Source organism: Dichotomopilus funicola (assembly GCF_033296635.1).
Source record: "Dichotomopilus funicola strain CBS 141.50 unplaced genomic scaffold C8A04scaffold_3, whole genome shotgun sequence".
Taxonomy (NCBI): domain Eukaryota; kingdom Fungi; phylum Ascomycota; class Sordariomycetes; order Sordariales; family Chaetomiaceae; genus Dichotomopilus; species Dichotomopilus funicola.
In genome coordinates, this window is record NW_026944024.1 from 1,006,453 (window position 1) to 1,023,042 (window position 16,590).

The 16,590-nt window shown below is 53.4% G+C and overlaps 4 protein-coding genes across 4 annotated transcripts; 1 reads left to right on the forward strand and 3 right to left on the reverse strand.

The window, feature by feature from the left end:
• Positions 1 to 928: 928 nt before the first annotated feature.
• On the forward strand, positions 929 to 2,812 carry C8A04DRAFT_34246 (glycerol kinase; the record flags this gene model as incomplete). Its single annotated transcript, XM_062782764.1, has 3 exons — positions 929 to 1,248; positions 1,341 to 2,341; positions 2,400 to 2,812. 3 exons carry the CDS (start codon positions 929 to 931, stop codon positions 2,810 to 2,812), a joined length of 1,734 nt encoding a protein of 577 aa, XP_062640918.1.
• Positions 2,813 to 6,117: 3,305 nt separating this feature from the next.
• Positions 6,118 to 7,520, reverse strand: C8A04DRAFT_24806 (nucleotide-diphospho-sugar transferase; the record flags this gene model as incomplete). Its single annotated transcript, XM_062779311.1, has 4 exons — positions 6,118 to 7,014; positions 7,109 to 7,255; positions 7,385 to 7,428; positions 7,514 to 7,520. The coding sequence occupies 4 exons, from the start codon at positions 7,518 to 7,520 to the stop codon at positions 6,118 to 6,120; spliced, it is 1,095 nt and encodes a 364-aa protein (XP_062640919.1).
• A 3,379-nt stretch (positions 7,521 to 10,899) lies between these two features.
• Positions 10,900 to 11,688, reverse strand: C8A04DRAFT_34248 (uncharacterized protein; the record flags this gene model as incomplete). The annotated part of the gene is made up of 2 exons (XM_062782765.1): positions 10,900 to 11,255; positions 11,658 to 11,688. 2 exons carry the CDS (start codon positions 11,686 to 11,688, stop codon positions 10,900 to 10,902), a joined length of 387 nt encoding a protein of 128 aa, XP_062640920.1.
• A 450-nt stretch (positions 11,689 to 12,138) lies between these two features.
• On the reverse strand, positions 12,139 to 12,342 carry C8A04DRAFT_9132 (uncharacterized protein; the record flags this gene model as incomplete). The annotated part of the gene is made up of 1 exon (XM_062785365.1): positions 12,139 to 12,342. A coding segment is annotated over one exon (204 nt), but the record flags the coding sequence as incomplete, so codon positions are not given.
• Between the last annotated feature and the right edge of the window lie 4,248 nt (positions 12,343 to 16,590).

Below are 16,590 nucleotides of genomic sequence, written 5' to 3' on the forward strand. Positions count from 1 at the left end.
CAACCGAGGAATGGCGGGGGGTTGAGGGGAAACAACTTAGGGGCTTCACAATGAGGGTTGGAGGTAAGACGTCAACCTACTACACTATGTAGAGATTCCAACGCCGGAGCTCTCTTTCCTGTCGTGGCGTGAAACGGTCCGGTGATCGACGATCCATAGCAAGAGGGTATCCAATTTTTCGATTGCTCGATTGTCAACGAATTCGAGACTTGGGTGCGGAGTAGTTGGCGGGGTTGGCTGCGGGGTTAGATAGAGGTGGGGTCCCGTGGCTTTCACTTCCCGTAACGATGGCCAATTGCCTGTAAGACAGCCGCCCCCCGCAAAGAAAACCCACCAATGGTTAGGGCCGAGGCTCAAGCTGCCCTGGAAGGAAGAAGCAGCCGTGGTGCGCCGCCTTCTCAGCCAGCGCAGAAAATTAAGCCCGGAGGCAGGCTGCGCAGGTAAAGCACCGCACCAAACAACCACCTGCCCACGCTTTTTAAGGAGACCGCTGCCCCCAATGTGCGCGCGACCGATTTGGCGGCTACTGGTTCCTCGAGCAGTCGAAGCCGGAAATTTCAATCCGTGGAAACGGGCCACGCCACAACACGCATCACAGCGGAGTCGCTCTTGGAGCAACTGCGACGGATCGCACCTCCTCTCGACAAATAGCTAGGGCCACGCCTTGGATGACGTACCCCCCTCCTCTGTCATCCTCCCCCCCAGCATCCCCAGATTCGACCTGCTCCACGCCCCACGCCGGCCCCCTTTATCAATGCTACGCCGTCCGCAATCGAAACCAGCCAGAATCCAGACCCAAGTTCAAACCCAACCAAGAACACTCCGCCGGTTTTTCCAACACTGTACTTCCCTTTTCAATCGCACGCCGAAGACACCAATCCAGGGACAACAACCTGTCCAAGTCACACCTACAACTGATACACACACCATGGTACATGTGCCAGAACGTAACCCAACTCGTTTCGATGACACGCCATTTAACGGGCCCCCTACCCTAAACCTCGAGAGCCTTCTAATGAAGCCCGCCGTGGACACGCCTCGGACACTCCCCGACGGCACACCCACCCTCCTAGAGGAGACCCGCCTCCCACAAGGGATACTCGTGACAGAAGACTCGCAGAAGGAGCAGTGGTATGTTGGCAGCATTGACCAGGGCACCACTTCGTCTCGCTTCCTCATCTTCAACGGCGATGGTGAACCCGTGGCGAGCCATCAAATAGAGTTCAAGAACCTGTACCCCAAGTCAGGGTATGTTTGCCGCTCCAACGGGCCCCGCATTATCGCCCCTTCCCCGACAGGGTCAGAACACGTAAAATGGTGCTAACAACGACGAATTATAGATGGCACGAGCACGATCCCCATGAGCTTGTTGACTCCGTCGAGAAATGTATCGAGGGGGCGATGAAGCAGTTTGTCGAAAAGGGTCACTCTAAATCAGATGTTCGTTGCATTGGCCTCACCAACCAGCGCGAAACCACAGTTGTGTGGGACAGCAAAACCGGCGAGCCACTCTACAATGCCATTGTATGGCCCGATACTCGGACAAACTCGATTGTGCGCGAGCTCAAGGGGCGCGACGGAGCTGAGAGCATTACGGATCTTTGTGGACTTCCCCTCTCTACCTACCCCAGTAGCGTCAAACTTATGTGGCTCCTCGAGAACGTCGAGTCGGTCAAGCAAGCGTACCAGGAGAACCGCCTCGCGTTCGGCACGGTCGATTCGTGGCTTATCTACCAGCTCAACGGCGGTGCTAAAGCCGAGAAGCCCGTTCACGTCACCGACAGCACCAACGCCAGTAGGACTATGTTTGTGAACCTACACGACCTGCAATACGACGACAAACTTTTGGGGTTCTTTGGCATCGACAAGTTCAAAGTGCAGCTACCCAAGATTGTCCCGTCGTCGGACTCGGAGGCTTTCGGCAAGCTCGCTAACGGGCCGTTGGCTGATGTGCCCATTACCGGATGTTTGGGTGACCAGTCTAGCGCCCTGGTCGGCCAATGCGGCTTCAAACCCGGTCAGGCTAAGAACACGTATGGAACTGGATGTTTCCTCTTATACAACGTTGGGGAGGAACCCGTCATCTCCAAGCACGGCCTTCTCTCGACGGTGGCTTACGACTTTGGCCGCGGCCAGAAACCGGTGTACGCCCTAGAGGGCAGCATCGCCGTCGCTGGCTCGGGAGTCAAGTTCCTCCAGAATAACCTTGGCTTCATCAAGGATTCTAGCGAAGTTTCCACGCTCGCTGAAACAGTTTCTGACAGCGGTGGTGTTGTGTTCGTCACGGCTTTCAGCGGTCTCTTTGCTCCTTACTGGATTGACGACGCCAAGGGCACACTCTGTGAGTTGAATTTTGATGCGTTTTTTTTACTTTGGAACACGACTAATTCCCTGTGCAGTCGGCGTCACCCAACACACTAACAAGGGCCACATTGCTCGCGCCACCCTCGAAGCCACCTGCTTCCAAACTCGCGCCATCCTCCAAGCTATGGAGAAGGACTCAGGACAGAAACTCGAATCTCTCGCCGTCGATGGTGGCTTGTCCGCCTCGGATCTCACCATGCAAACCCAGGCAGACATCACTGGTATCCCGGTCAACCGCCCCGGTATGCGGGAGACCACTGCTCTAGGAGCCGCCATTGCCGCTGGTCTTGCTACCGGCGTGTGGCGGAAACTGGATGAGCTCAACGAGGTCAACCAAGTTGGTCGGACCGTCTTCGAGCCCCAGATGGACAAGGAGATTGCCGAGAAAATGTTCAAGAGGTGGGAAAAGGCTGTTGAGATGAGTAGGGGTTGGATGCATGAGGATTAGGCAAGATGCCTGAGTATATGTGTGCTTTTTGATGACGGCAAGCGAGTGGTTTTGTCTTGAGCGGCGTTTTGCATGATCCATGGTGGGGGGGGGGGAGGGCATTCAGCGATTTGAGGCTTGGAATGGATGTCTTGGGAACTTAACGATTATCTGGCGTTATTGGGGTTCATTGGCCGGTACGATACTTCTTCAGTCAAGGCCAACAACACAACGGGCATATTTGGATGAACTAGCGGGGCAGTGCAGCTGCCGTTTAGTTCATTCCTGACTGAGATTTAATACGATAATGGGAATCTACTCTACATATTAGTGTTCTATTTGACTGTCTGACTGTCAACGCCCATGTTTGTAAGCTATCAAACCTGGCTACCTACCTTCAACGTCCTCAACTACTCATGTAGGTATAAATAATGGCGAATATTGATCAGTTCCTTAAGATTCTCCAAGTCTCTAGGTTTTCCTTATCGTTTGCCTCTTCAACTGTCGGCTTAACCCGGGGGCGAAACTTCAGCGACCCTTGCTCCACCCCTATCACAAGGGAGTTTCCAATCCTCTTTAATTTGTATGGCTGTTACTCTACGTCATCTGTAGACTAATGAATCTGCAACGACACCTAGAAGAATTCAGTGCTTACAGAATGCAGTGTCCTTATCGGTGCGAACACTCTTTCGCCACCAATCTAGATATCAATTTGCTGTTGAACACCAACACCGTCAGAGGTTAAAAGGGGGAATTGGTTAACATAGTTTACGTAGGTTAACAAGCATGACATGCCGAGAATGATTATCCCTAACAACCAGGTTGAACTGACTTACAACGCCCCGAATTCGTGCAAACAACTTTCGACTTAGGGAGAAACCACAACCCTGTAGCCCGCCACCCTATGATGGCTTTTCTGTTTCTGATTTTTATCTACTGTAGTAAAGCTGGTCACCGATGAGTTGAGGGCAATGGGTGAGGAGAGGGGGGCAAAGGGGGGTGTCTACGTATTCACATGAGTCTTTGGGGATCCACAGGCAAGTCCACATCTCCACGGATCAATATAGAAAGATTTGTTGACGATCATCTTAAAGTCGTCATCCTTCTTGCCGTTTTACTTACTGCGTAGTGTTGTCTTCCTTTTTGTATAGTGCCTCAATTCGTGGAGGCTGAACGTCGGTACGCATGGCGGCGTTAGGAGGCCCAGTTTATTTCTTCTCGAATATCCATTTTGTGTCCCGCAACTGCAACCATCTAGTGGTATCTTAGGTGGGCGGTTGAGCCCATGTGGTACAGAGGAGGCCTTTTTTCACGGATTCGGTGGTATAGAGACTCTCCATCTATGGGAGCGGAGCACTAGACACTGGCCAAATCCTTCAATGCACAGTTCCAACTTTGCCTTCGTTCGACCTACAAGTTGTGCATCACGAAGGAACACACAAACGGTTAGTAGTGCGAAGCCGGCCCCGACCTGTAGCACGGGTTGATTGTACTCGGTCGAGATGCGACAAACGGCCCAAGAGCACGAAGATAGGTAGAATAGAGCAGACAAATTAGCTCAACTACACGGCTGTGAACCCCCTCCTCCCTCCAATCCTAGGTTCCCAAGACGCCGTATCCCACTTCTCGAGATTCATAGTGTGGTATGAACTCAGTCTGCCCGCACTTCTTTGGTATATCGGGTGCAGCTTGTGTGGACCCCTGTGTTTCGTTTGTACGTTCAGTGTGACATCAGTGACCTCGGCACGCAATCTCCCAAGGCCCATCAGAGGCAGGCTACCTTGAAGCTCAGCCTAGGAATGCATGAAGATACATAGGTAATACAGGATATGTTTTTCCCTATGTAATTACCAAGAGGTTTACACCTCCAGCACTCGTCAATCATAAACCGGCCACATGTCAGTGCGTATCAATACGTACCCGTATACACTCACGTAACTTCACCATCACCTTGCTCTTCCCTTCGGGCTTGAGTGAGCTTGTCGGCTTCCCCTAGGGGCCGTAAATTCCTTGGCGCGGTTCGGAGGTTCGCAAAGGGGTGTGAAGAAAGATTCACCCCAAGGTCTGTTGAGGTGAGTATTCAGTGTGTCCTAACATACCACAAACATGTCATAGCCAAGAATATGGTTAAGCTTTGTGCATCATCTAAATCCCTCGTGAATGTTACCGAATTAATGATGCCTTCCCTTCCTTTTTACAATAGAAGCTCAGCCAGGAAATTGCTGCTCAATGATCACGAGAAACAACATGAAAGAGAAAAACAACAACCCATGCATTGAACCCATAAGTATGCTGCTTCTGTGGCTCACATGCATAGCCATAACCTCAAGACCCCGACGAAAACTTGATCAGCTCCCCAAGTTTCCCCAAGGGGAGGGGGGGGTTCATAAGGTGGGTGTGCTCCTGACTCGAGCATGCCCAAACACTGCCACACTTATTACTTGCCAGTCCCCTGTTCCTCTCGAAACTCGCTTACGATGGCCCGGTTGGGCGGTTACTTCACGATAACGCGTGTTCCGCCCTTGATGTGACAGTCACGTAAGTCACGCGAGAAGGAAATAGAGGCACGTGGTTCCATCAATGACGTTTGCATTCGCACCAAGGCCCCAGAGAGACATAGGTATTCCATGGTCGTGCCATCGGACTCGACGCCAGCCAACAAAATGCCTAAACCGACGAACATAGAGCAAGAAAAGAGGGCAGATGGAGAAAAATCCGGAATACCGCCCAGAAAATCATCGCATTCCCACTTTGCCCATACATACTAACATTTCGTCGCCGACCTCGCCTCTTCCCAATGATGGTCGTGATGATGGCCATGCTCATGGCATAGTAGCGTGAATGTTGACCCATAACCCATGACCCGCTCTACCTTTAATGCACCCCAACAATGCGTATAGATATACCCACCCATGCCTGCCTTTCTGAACACCAGTTTGATCGGTATTCCTTTCCCTAGTCTGGCCACGGTATGGTTCTGAAGCTTCGAAGGTGATATGATGGAAACAGGTGAGAAAAAGCAGGAAATCAAAAAGGATGCTTATAGATCGATCGTAGGGCGGGCGGATGCGGCGCTGTGTTGGAGAACTTGGCTCGCAAATAGCAAAAAAGATGGATTTTTCTCTTTTCTCTGTCTCGGTGGGGGGGAGAGGGGAGTTGTTTGTTTTGAAGTGCCGCGCCGTCTTCGAGTCGGTATTAAGTAGCGTTTTCAAAAGGTGATTTAAAAGGCGTAAGTTATCTCGGATTATGAAGAAAGTCAAAAAAAAGGCAGCGCCCTTGGGAGAGAAAGCCGACACCGGATATCTTAAAAATGACGCCAGCCCGGTTTACATGATAATGGCAGGGACGTCGACATTGGCCTTGATAGTCTTGTGTGGCAAGACGCTGCCGCCGTTAACGTAAATCTCGTCGCCGATGGTAACATCGTCGCCCAAGACCGTCACGTTCTCGAGACGTGCCCACCTGCCCACAGTGCTGTTCCAGCCAACAATGGTGCTCTTGACCCAAGCATGGTCCTTGACCTTGGATCCGGCCATCAGTACACAACGCTGCAGCCGAACGCCATCCCCAACCACGACGCCGGGGCCGATGGTCACGTTCGGCCCTATCCTGCAGTTCTGGCCAATCTTGGCGGTGGGGTCGACCATGACGTTGCCGCCGTGCACGTACGGTTCCGAGGATGGTACGAGCAGCTTGGAGCCCTTCTTCGCGAGGGAAGAGAGGTAGAGGCAGGTGCCAGTTAGGAAATCCTTGGGCTGGCCAACATCCATCCAAAAGCCCTCGAGGTCGAAAGAGTGGAGCTGGCCATCGGCAGCCATGGACGGGAAGGTCTCCTGCTCAATCGAGGTCGGACGCAGTTCAATGCGGTTCAGGACCGAGGTGTTGAAGATGTAGATACCGGCATTGATGCGATTGCCGACGAACTCGACTGGCTTCTCGACGAACCGGTCAATGCGGGATGGGTGACTGGGTTTGTGCACGATGACACCGTACTTTGACGGCTCCTCAACCTTCGTGACAACAATGGTGCCTTCGTCACCGTGCGATTTGTGGAAAGCGGCGAGGTCCTTGAAGGGGTATTCGCAGGTAATATCCGAGTTGAGGACGAAGAACGGTGTGTCATCCTTGCTTAATACGGCCTCCGCAAGCTTCAAAGGGCCAGCGGTGCCCAGGGGTTCGCTCTCGATGGAGATCGTGATGTTGATACCAAACTGCTTCTCGTACTGTTCGTCAGGGGGTAGGCGTGTTAGTGTTTATAAGACGTCGGCAATCTCGCTCGCGCCAAACTAGCATCCCAGGGTGTGGATTGGAACCAACCTCGGCAAGGTATTTCTCCATGATCTCAGGTCGGTAGTTCACAGCCAGCACGATGTCCGTAACACCGGCAGCAGCGAGTGCCTCAATCTGGTGAAGGATCATGCGCTTGTTGCCAAACTCGACTAGGGGCTTGGGGAGGGTGAGGGTCTGTGGTGCTTAGATTAGCCATATAGCCCATTGTTGTGTTCTCGTTCGCATTCGCAAGGGACAGCGGCGCTAATAGGGGCGAGGTGGGATGTTGCGCAACTTGGGGTCGGAAGCCATTGACGAACGTACAAGAGGGCGAAGGCGTGTGCCGAAGCCGCCGACAAGAATTAAAGCTGCATAGTGTAAACTTGTGTCAGCCTACTGCCCCAGTGCAAAACAGGGGGGGAGCAGTGCAAGCAGTGCACATATTACACTTACCCTTCATGTTTAGTTGTTGGGGAGGAACGAGCGAATTGGGCAATCGGGGATCAACGAGTGGATGAAGAACGAAAGATGTCGAGGGGATGGGTTGGCGGGGCTTTTAAAGCAGTGACTGCCGCAGGTGGGCTTTTGAGGTCACAGATGGCGGGTGTGTTGAGGAATTAGAAAAACACGCACGATCACGAGATATTGAAGTTAAGGGAGGTGGCAAGAAGTGCATAGAATCAGCTTCAACACAGCAGCAGAAGGCCACCTTTTTCTTTGGGGGCCCAACCTTAACACCCCTCGCATCGCGGCTGGCAAGTGGCCGTTAGTGGATGCCCTTTGGGCTTCACAGGGCTGCTTGGGCAGAAGGAGGAGAGCCCCTTCCCTGGGCCACATGTCCGGAGGAACAGCCAATCAGAGGGCGTCATCTTTCATTGCGAGATTGGATCGCACCACAGCGCACCGAGAACCAGCTCCCCCGGTGGGTCCCTAACTTTACTTTCTGCCGAAAACAGGGGGCAGGAACAAAAAAGTCAGGGGCTTGACCCCGAGAATACTTTCACAGCCAACGGCGCGCGCTGCCATCGCTGAGACCGGTTGACGGAAAAAGCTTGTGAGGATCAAGGACACTGCATTATTGACGAACGAGGACCTCCATTGTGACCAACTGGCCTATCTTCGCTTTCACTTTCTGCACGTTCTTGCAGTTGAAACACATGCGGGCTGCTACAGTAAGGTTTCGATGCTGCTTTCCACTTTTGGCTCCCAGCCCCAACTCGAGAGGAGCTGAAGGTGATCATCTCAAGCACTTCGGGTACGATTTGGATACTGAGACGGCAAAGGGCATGTTTCAAACCGCGACTTTTTATGTCACCAGGGTGGTGAACCCCATCGCTCAATAACGCAGAACCATCTTACCAAACCAGCTCACGGTCCAGGCGTGCAGGGCATGGCAGACTACGATTCTAGTCCCAGCTTCAAACAATGTCTACTTTGCAGGGACTGACCAGGGGGCGTCGACGAACGAGCATTCAAGAAATGAACAAAAAGTGCCGTCCCAGGGCCGAGACAAGCGTTCAAGTTATCATACACTATTGCTAGAACCACGCCATGTTTCAATTTTTACTCTAGCAACCTGAACTGGTCGTTGTTATCCAGGTCACCCCGACATATATTCATTGCCAAAAGGCTGATTTTGGCCAAGGGGCTTCAACCCCCATGAAAGTACATACCTAAAAACTGCAAAGCCAAGTAGGCTCTCAACTTTAAAAGTCTTAGAAAGGATCAAATCACAACGGCTATTTTTGGTAAAGCCGTTCAAAATTTCATTTTATACCGGTGACACTGGGAAATATATTCCCAAACCAGGCTTGGAGGTTTCGTTTGAAGATGCATCGCTTGTGACTTATCCATGGAAGGGACGTGGTGGAAATGCAAAAGACCTGCTGATCGTAGGATCTGGGCAACAACGCCCCCTCGAGGCGGCAATTGCCGGACGAGGCCGCATTTTGGCTTTCGGCGCGGGAAAACCGGCGCTCGCCCCGGGCGGGGCCGGAAAGGTGGAAAGGTACTCCACAATGAACGGAAGAGCAAGTACAATACATGCCGTAGAGAGTCACCCAGTAGCAAGACCGTCAGCTCCATTACAGTCATAGAATCAAGCTAGCCGACGACGTCTCCTTCCCCAGTCGTTTCAACACACTGACCGGACCCACCAAGCCAGCCCGGACCAAGGACCAAGAGGGGGGGTTAATAAGAGTCTGGGCTGACCCGACGATCTGGATCCGGTCTAACCGACTTGAATGGTGGATGGCCAGGGAGGGATTTGGGTTAAATATGTGTGTGTGTGGACGGCGAGCAGGGTAACATGTGTGTTACACTGACTACACACCATCTTGCTCACTCATTCACTCCCTAGCATATGTATGGGGCCTGCGATCATGTGATGGGACAACGTCATCAGGACTGGCGATCCTGTTGCTAGGCATTTAGGCACATACACTACAGGTTGAAAACCACAACGTTGCGTGTTATTCATACTTACTAGACACGAATTCAGGCGTGAATATTTCAAGACTGGTCGGGGCTGATAAGCCCCGTTGACAATGAGTATAATTTTGAAAACCTCGGCTAGCAACCCTTTTTTGAAATGTATCTCATCATCCATAATCTTCGTTGGTCATAATCGTCATGTACCGGTCAAAGAACAACACAACCCCGTGGTTTGTCGATGACCTTTCCTCCCAGTAACAAAAGCACCCACTCCAATCTTTTCATACGTCTTTCCACGAAATCACCCACCCCGCTATGAGTAAAAGCCCCAACGGGCAAAGTAAAATAAAGAAACCCCGAGTTTTCTCTCCACAGTTTAGCGCAGGCCAAGGAACGAGCAGGCCACGAGCAGATAGTGCATATCTACCCCTCTGTCCGCTTCAAGAACAAGCAGTAAGCCCGGTGGGCAAATGCAGCTCTCTACGGTTGGTTGCCTCGCAACTCGAACCACCAGCTCGCCTTTTCCCTTTTCTCCTCAAGTCCCAGCTCGTTCAGCCCAACCCGGTCCGCTCATGGTCCGATTTATTTCGCCAGCGGTCCCAACGCCCGGAGTTGCCTCTGGCAGATATGGATTGCCCTCCGTGTCTGTCTGGTTCTGTGAAACCCAGCTGGTTTTGAGAGAGAAGTGAAGAAAAGAAAAAAAGCCCAAGTGGCCGGGAATGGGTCCCTTTGTATGCAGAGAAAATCGTAAACAGGAAATCCGGAAAACTGAACGAGTTTTGGAACCGGCCACACACCCAAAGCCCGGCAGAGGCAATGTGTTGGTTTGGGAGGTTCCAATGAAGAAAGTCATGGGTCGTAAAGCTGCCAAAACGGCCGTTGTCTAAGTGGCGTCGTGTCGTAACAGGTCGTAAATCGTCGTCATAATGCAGGAAATTGGAACGCTGTCTGAGGGTAAAAAGGGAAAAGGAAAAAGAAATTCAACAAGGGAAACGGAAAACACAAAAACAACATAGCCATATCCCCATGCTAGACCGAACCAGCGTAATCTCCCAGTCCCAGGAAACGGGAAAGGATTGGCCGTTGCCACACCAATAAGGGAGGGTATAAATCCACGGCTCTTCCTGGCGCCTCCTGCACTCGCCTTTCTTTCCGTGTCGCTGCGAAGCCTTGTCCGAAATTTATATCAAATCAAATGATCCTGTTCCAAATGGATTGAGTGGTTTGAAGCTCCTGCTCCTATCATTGAGTTCCCTTTTGTCGATTGGGGCTGCTCCAGGAATACCGGTTAGGTGGTTTGGTTGGCGGATCCAATCTTGCTCGCCCTTCCGAGCGAATCTAAATGCTGGCGAGGGGTCGGTACTTGTCACACGGACATACCCAGAAAAAGTGCGGCTGCTTCAACTTCACTCCAGTGAGGTGGTCGAGCTGCTGCTGGAATGGTGTCCAGACCGGCTCCTGTGCCCGTGGCTAGAGGAGGAAGAGGATGTGTGCCGGCTGCTCTTTCTCGTCTTGCGGCCAGTCTCATCCGCGGGAAGGCCTTGGACAATTCCGTTGCGGGCAAGCATGCCTCCATTCACGGAGAAGTTCCGGCAGACCATAAAGGCACGCATGGCAGCGTTCTCCTGGGCTAGGGTCCCGGACTCGTAAGCTAAATCCGTTTGGTACTCCCGCCCGTTGACCAGGACGAGGCAGGTGTAGCCATTGGTATCGCGATAACACTCGTATGTGGGATCGTGCCAACCACGACGACGGCAGAGACCTACAAGTCACTTTGGTTAGCCGGGCACTCAATTCGTCTTCCGCTATTGGGCATTTCCTGCCCCTGGATATAAATAGGGGACACGGGAAACGAAACGTGTATGACACGAAGCAACGTGCATGCCAGCCCGACACTGACCCCTCTCGGCCCTGATAAACGTGGTCGACTAGCAGGGGCAGAAGTTTGAGAGACGGCAAACAGGGCTGAGATCTGATGTGAAGGCCCGGGGGGAGGGGCTCAGTTCAGGGACATCGTCAAGATGTGTGTGGGGGCTTGACCACGTGGGGATTCCCTCCTTCTACAAAACACCCCACCACACCGTGATGGATGTGTGGTCGTGCCAGGTGGTGTTGACAACATAAGAGCGGTCTAACACCTATTGAATTTTGGGTAACTACTTACTCTCGAGGTATTGTATGTAGAAGCCGCCCATGATGCCAATTGATTGCAGTAGATGAAACTGAAGTTGATGTGACCGTGTCAATCAACGGCTGATGCCCAGCAGCCTGAGAAAATGCGAGGTGAAAAAAAAGGAAAAGTGGGCGGAAGTGTCAACAAAGAATGTCGACCAGGATCCGGAAATTGGTGTGATGGTGAGGATGTGCTGCAGTCGAGCCTAACCTCTGGGGTGTGCGGCAGATAAACCCAAGGTGAGTGGTAAAGGACCGGGCGATGTCGTAAGTGAAAACTTGTCTCACGGTCAGGTGGATGGTGTGAGCTGGGAGAGACCGGGAAGATGTGAAGGCTGATATGCTACGTATCCAAGGCCGACGCAGGAAGGGACGGAAGCCATGGATGGGTCACCACCGGCGGAAGAAGTGCGCTTTATTGCGGCGACGAGGAGCCGGTGCGGGGCATGGGGATGGCAAAAAAAAAGCCCAGATCAGAAAAATGCAACAAGGAAATGACGGAAAGCTCGAACGGAGAGGAGAAAGGGGTCGTCAGACGCATGTCCACTGAAGAAGGAGATGCGGCTCAAAGTGTGACCCATCTTGATGTGCTGGCGTCTGTCGCTGCCAGTGATACAACCGCAGAGGCCGGGCCAACTCCACACCATCAACATGGGGGGAAGGGATGCACCCGCCGGGCAACAAGATCTCGTAGTTTGATAAGTCGGGCCAGTCTGGATTGGGGAAAGACAAGGGCCTGGGCAAGGTGCTGCAACGTCCACTCGACCCTCAAACCTCTCTCCACATGCACTTCTCGTGTTTGTTTTGGTCCGGTACCTGGGCCGGTGTATAAAGCTTCGGCTTGTTTGGGGGCTGGCTTTGTACTTTCAACAGTGGCAACCGGGACTACCGAGAACCCCGTTTGACGTCGACTCGGACACAAGCTCTCAAACAGGAGATTGGCCGGAAGAGCAAAGACGGGAGGGGGTAAAAACTCGAAAGCTCTTGGTTGTTGTTCTGCCATTCGCGCTGGGCCTTGGTCAGCCGTCGACTCCCCACCTCTTTCTTGGTTCAAGGTCCGGTGGGCGCGAAAGAAGGGATGGCCTTGTTCGTAACGCCGTGTGGTTCGGGGCAGAGTGTGGCCGAGCAGACGGGACTCCGAGGATCCTGGGTTCCCCCAGCGACCAACTTCAAAGGAAGACGCAGCTGCAGCGAATCGTCTTTTGTGGGCTCCGTCTGATGTACAGCCCGGCCCAGCCGCCGTGCCGCCCGCAGCGTCGCAAGGACATCAACGTACAAATTCCGTACATCCTTTGAACATCCGGGCCATGCTCGCCTCCCTGCCAAGCGGTCTCCTCCGCTGCGGGCAGACTGCAAGAGGATATGTGCGGCAGGTTTACGGCCTACGAGTACAGTATCAGCGTCCAGAATGACCAGTGCGGAACGGTAAGAAGGCTTCGATGCTGAGGAAAGTTAGCTACAACGCGACGCATGGGTCCGGACCATGCAGAACCGGGCCTTGGGCGATTCGCCAGACCCTCGCATCTCCGTCACGGTCGGCAGGCGACGCTCAAAACAGCACCGGGATCCGGAAAGCGGTTCTGGAAACATTCCCACCGACACCCAAACGGCACCGGGCTTGTGCAGTTGGCGAATCAGAAGCGGGCAATTCGGTTTTCTGGGACAAAAGCTCTCGCGCTGGGAACAGCGACCGGCGCTTGAGGAGACGTTTCAAGACCCACATACGGAAGGCCCTGTACGACGTGCTAGCTACTGTGATCGTCTGGATGGCGAATTCTGTTCCCCTCTCTAGCGCACCAAACAGCCCGCGGGGTGAGTTCGGAGCAGCGAGAATGACTGGCTTGAGGCCACACCACGAAGTCGGTGAAGAGGAATGAGATGCATGAACAGTGGCTGGGGGCCGGGAACCCTTGCATGTCCTGCATCTGGCCCTCACCACGAGCGGCAGCTGTGAATGGCGGACGCGCTCGCAAGGCAACTAGGCACAGGCCAACCTTAACGCTCATGCAATGATGAGTTGGCAATGCTTCCTGATATTAAAATCAAAACTCCAGGTCTGGATCGGGGCCGAGGGGGGCAAAAACATGGCGAATCGACTTCGACGAATGGTTGCACCGAAAGCGTGGCCCACGACCGGCCTAGTGCCCCACGACACTCATCCGGCGAAGCGAGGTCGGGGGAGGAGGACGCGAGGAAAGGGAAGAGACGGATGGGAAGAGGAATAGAACGCCTGAAGATCAACTTGCGCTGAAGGAGCCACAGCTAATAGAGCCGCCGGTAGAGGGCGCGAAGACTCTCAGCGATGAAGGGCAATGAGGCGGAAGGTTGAGTTCTGCCAGGCGGTGCGTGAGTTCGATTTCATGGGGAATGTGTGGTGCGGGCAGGAAATTGCCTCGACATGGGTTAACCCCACTTGAACCATCAGAACGGAAGGCACTCCTCCACAACACCTCGCTTTGAACGACGTCCCGGGCTCGATAAGGAAGGCACACGAGGAAGAAAATGCCGGGGCGGAAGGTCTAACTGAACGACGCGAAACAAGTTTTGGGGACCTGTGTGAGAGAGCCACAGAGCTAGGGAAAGCGCGATCTGGATGCACAAAACCTTTTTTTCCCTTGACCATCAATGCGAATTTCCGGTGTCTGTCTGCCACCTGAGTGGTGGGAGCCGGTCCACCAAAGCAGCACGAGGAAGACTTCTGGAATCTTCAATAGTCCAATCCGATGGGCCGCTCAACCTCAAACTCCCAAACAAAACGTCAAACAATGGTAGCAACGCCTGGTGGTTGGATCGGAGCGCTCCTTGCAAGCAGCGGGGTCCTGGTCAACCACTGACATGGGGCCACGCGGAGATCCCACAGAAGATGTCGTTGAACTCGGTTTACTATTCGTGCCCGTCTCTCCGAGAACATCAAAATGACACCACCAAATGCCCGTCAGCAACCCCGAGCGGCAATCGCTCATTCGTGGTCGCGCAGCCATCGAGGATACAACACCGAGGAGGTCCGAAACAGGTCTCCGGGACGCGCATGTTCCATCCATGCCCGCGTACGCCGTTTGTGTCAAACTCAAGACGAACGGCTGCGTATTGTGGGGATGGCAGGGCAGAGAGGGGTTCCCCAATTCGAAAGCTCGACAGGGGATGTCAATGATGAGGGGCAAAATTGAACCCCTCATGATTGCCGAGAGCTTCCCGCCCCCACAACGTCATTCTTGGGAACGGCCGCCTGGGCTCTAAACGGGACTTGTACGGCTTGCCTCAAAACTTTCTGACACCTCGCTGGAAGTACTGGTGGCGATGGCCGCGGAGACGGGCAGAACGGGAGACAGGAAATGGTGTCGGTGATAGGGGCTTCCACAATTTGGTAGCCTCCTGCCCTTTTCCGCAAGCTGCGGTTCTTTATTCCCCTGATAACTAACTAGCGGCAAATTTGTTTTCCTGCCCTTGAAATGTCCCTCCTCGAACAAGCTATGCTGCGGTGCTACCTTCGTACTGCACAAGCTCATGCAAGCGGCCGCTCAATCTGCATCCTTGCCCACTGAAGATCTCGAGGATAATAGCGGTCGTCTTCCGGAGACAAGACCGGGGTCCATCCCAAGGCCCATTCTCGCGGCCTGGTGTGCAGAACCATGGCACCAGCTGAGGTCCAACGGTGAGACAGAGAAAAAGAGAGGAAGGGCTCAATCCTTGCCATAGGGTCTGACAATTACATCGGCTAACAAGCGTATGGCAAGCAACCGCGGTACATGGCTCTTTTTAGCTAACGAAACCATGTTCGGCGGCTGGGGTCGTCTTTGCTCAACTGTGACTCAAGACCTTATGCCCCGTAAATGAAGTCCAACTGGTACTTTGGTACTTTCTTGTCTGCAACGAATCCGTCACTACCTACCTACCCCCTCTTCTTCTAGTTTGAAGGAGAGTTCTCATTTGTCCCGGGCGTGGCGTTATAGCCAGAGCTGGTGAAGAAGGGGTTTCCCTCGCATCTCGGGGAATTACCTCGTCAGAAGCGCAGGAATCGACTATCTTGGGACTGGGATTTGCCCGGTGCGCCGCATGAATGGTCTGGGGGCAACAGAACTGCATGTCGGCGCACTTGTCCTCCTGCTGGATGCCGTCGTACCAGGCCGCCAATATCTGCATGCATCAGGCCAGATCTCTTCCACATACTAGTGATCGGCAAAACAGCAAGCGAGGAGGCCAGGACGCAGTGGTGATTCCGTGAAGCCGTGGGACTGAGATGACCTCCTTTCGGGCTTAATTGCACGCCCGAGATCCAGAAATGCGGACCGCGCCTCGGGGCAGCTCAGGGGGCCAGTTTTGCTAGTCTCGGGACTAGACTGCTTCTCCCTTTCTCTGGTCGTGGATCATCCGTGTGGGTGAGTCCCACTGACGGCACATTAGCGTCGCTTGTCATACGGAGGAGGCCGAGGTTGAGAGGAATCAAAGGGGCAAAAATGCAGCAGGGCTACCATCGAAGTGTTTTTTTCTCTCCCCCATCTCCCCTCGAGCCACTCTCTCCCCAAGGTGCAGACCATACATGGTGGACGCCACCGCCCGAACAAGGGCCGTACTCCCATGCCCTGGAGTAAACGAGAAGTCGAAGCATGCAGCTCGTGAAAGATTCTCCGGGCATGCCTCGGTCACTGATAAGGTCTAGACTGATTCAACGTCTGGTTCCTGTCCCAATGGTCGAGCCTGTAAGGAGGTATATGGCCCCGGGTATTTGAGCCTGATCTCACATTCCATCATCTCATATCCAACATCAGGGACCATCGGCGCCCCCGATACCAGGAGAAGGGTCCCTCTCTCGGTGTTTCTATGATCGGTTTAAGGCTATCCCTAAGCAACGATCCGGGAACACGTGAGTAACGTATCTCTTGCAACTCATCCTAGGGGAGCGGTAACCTTGCGCCTTGGCGTCTCTC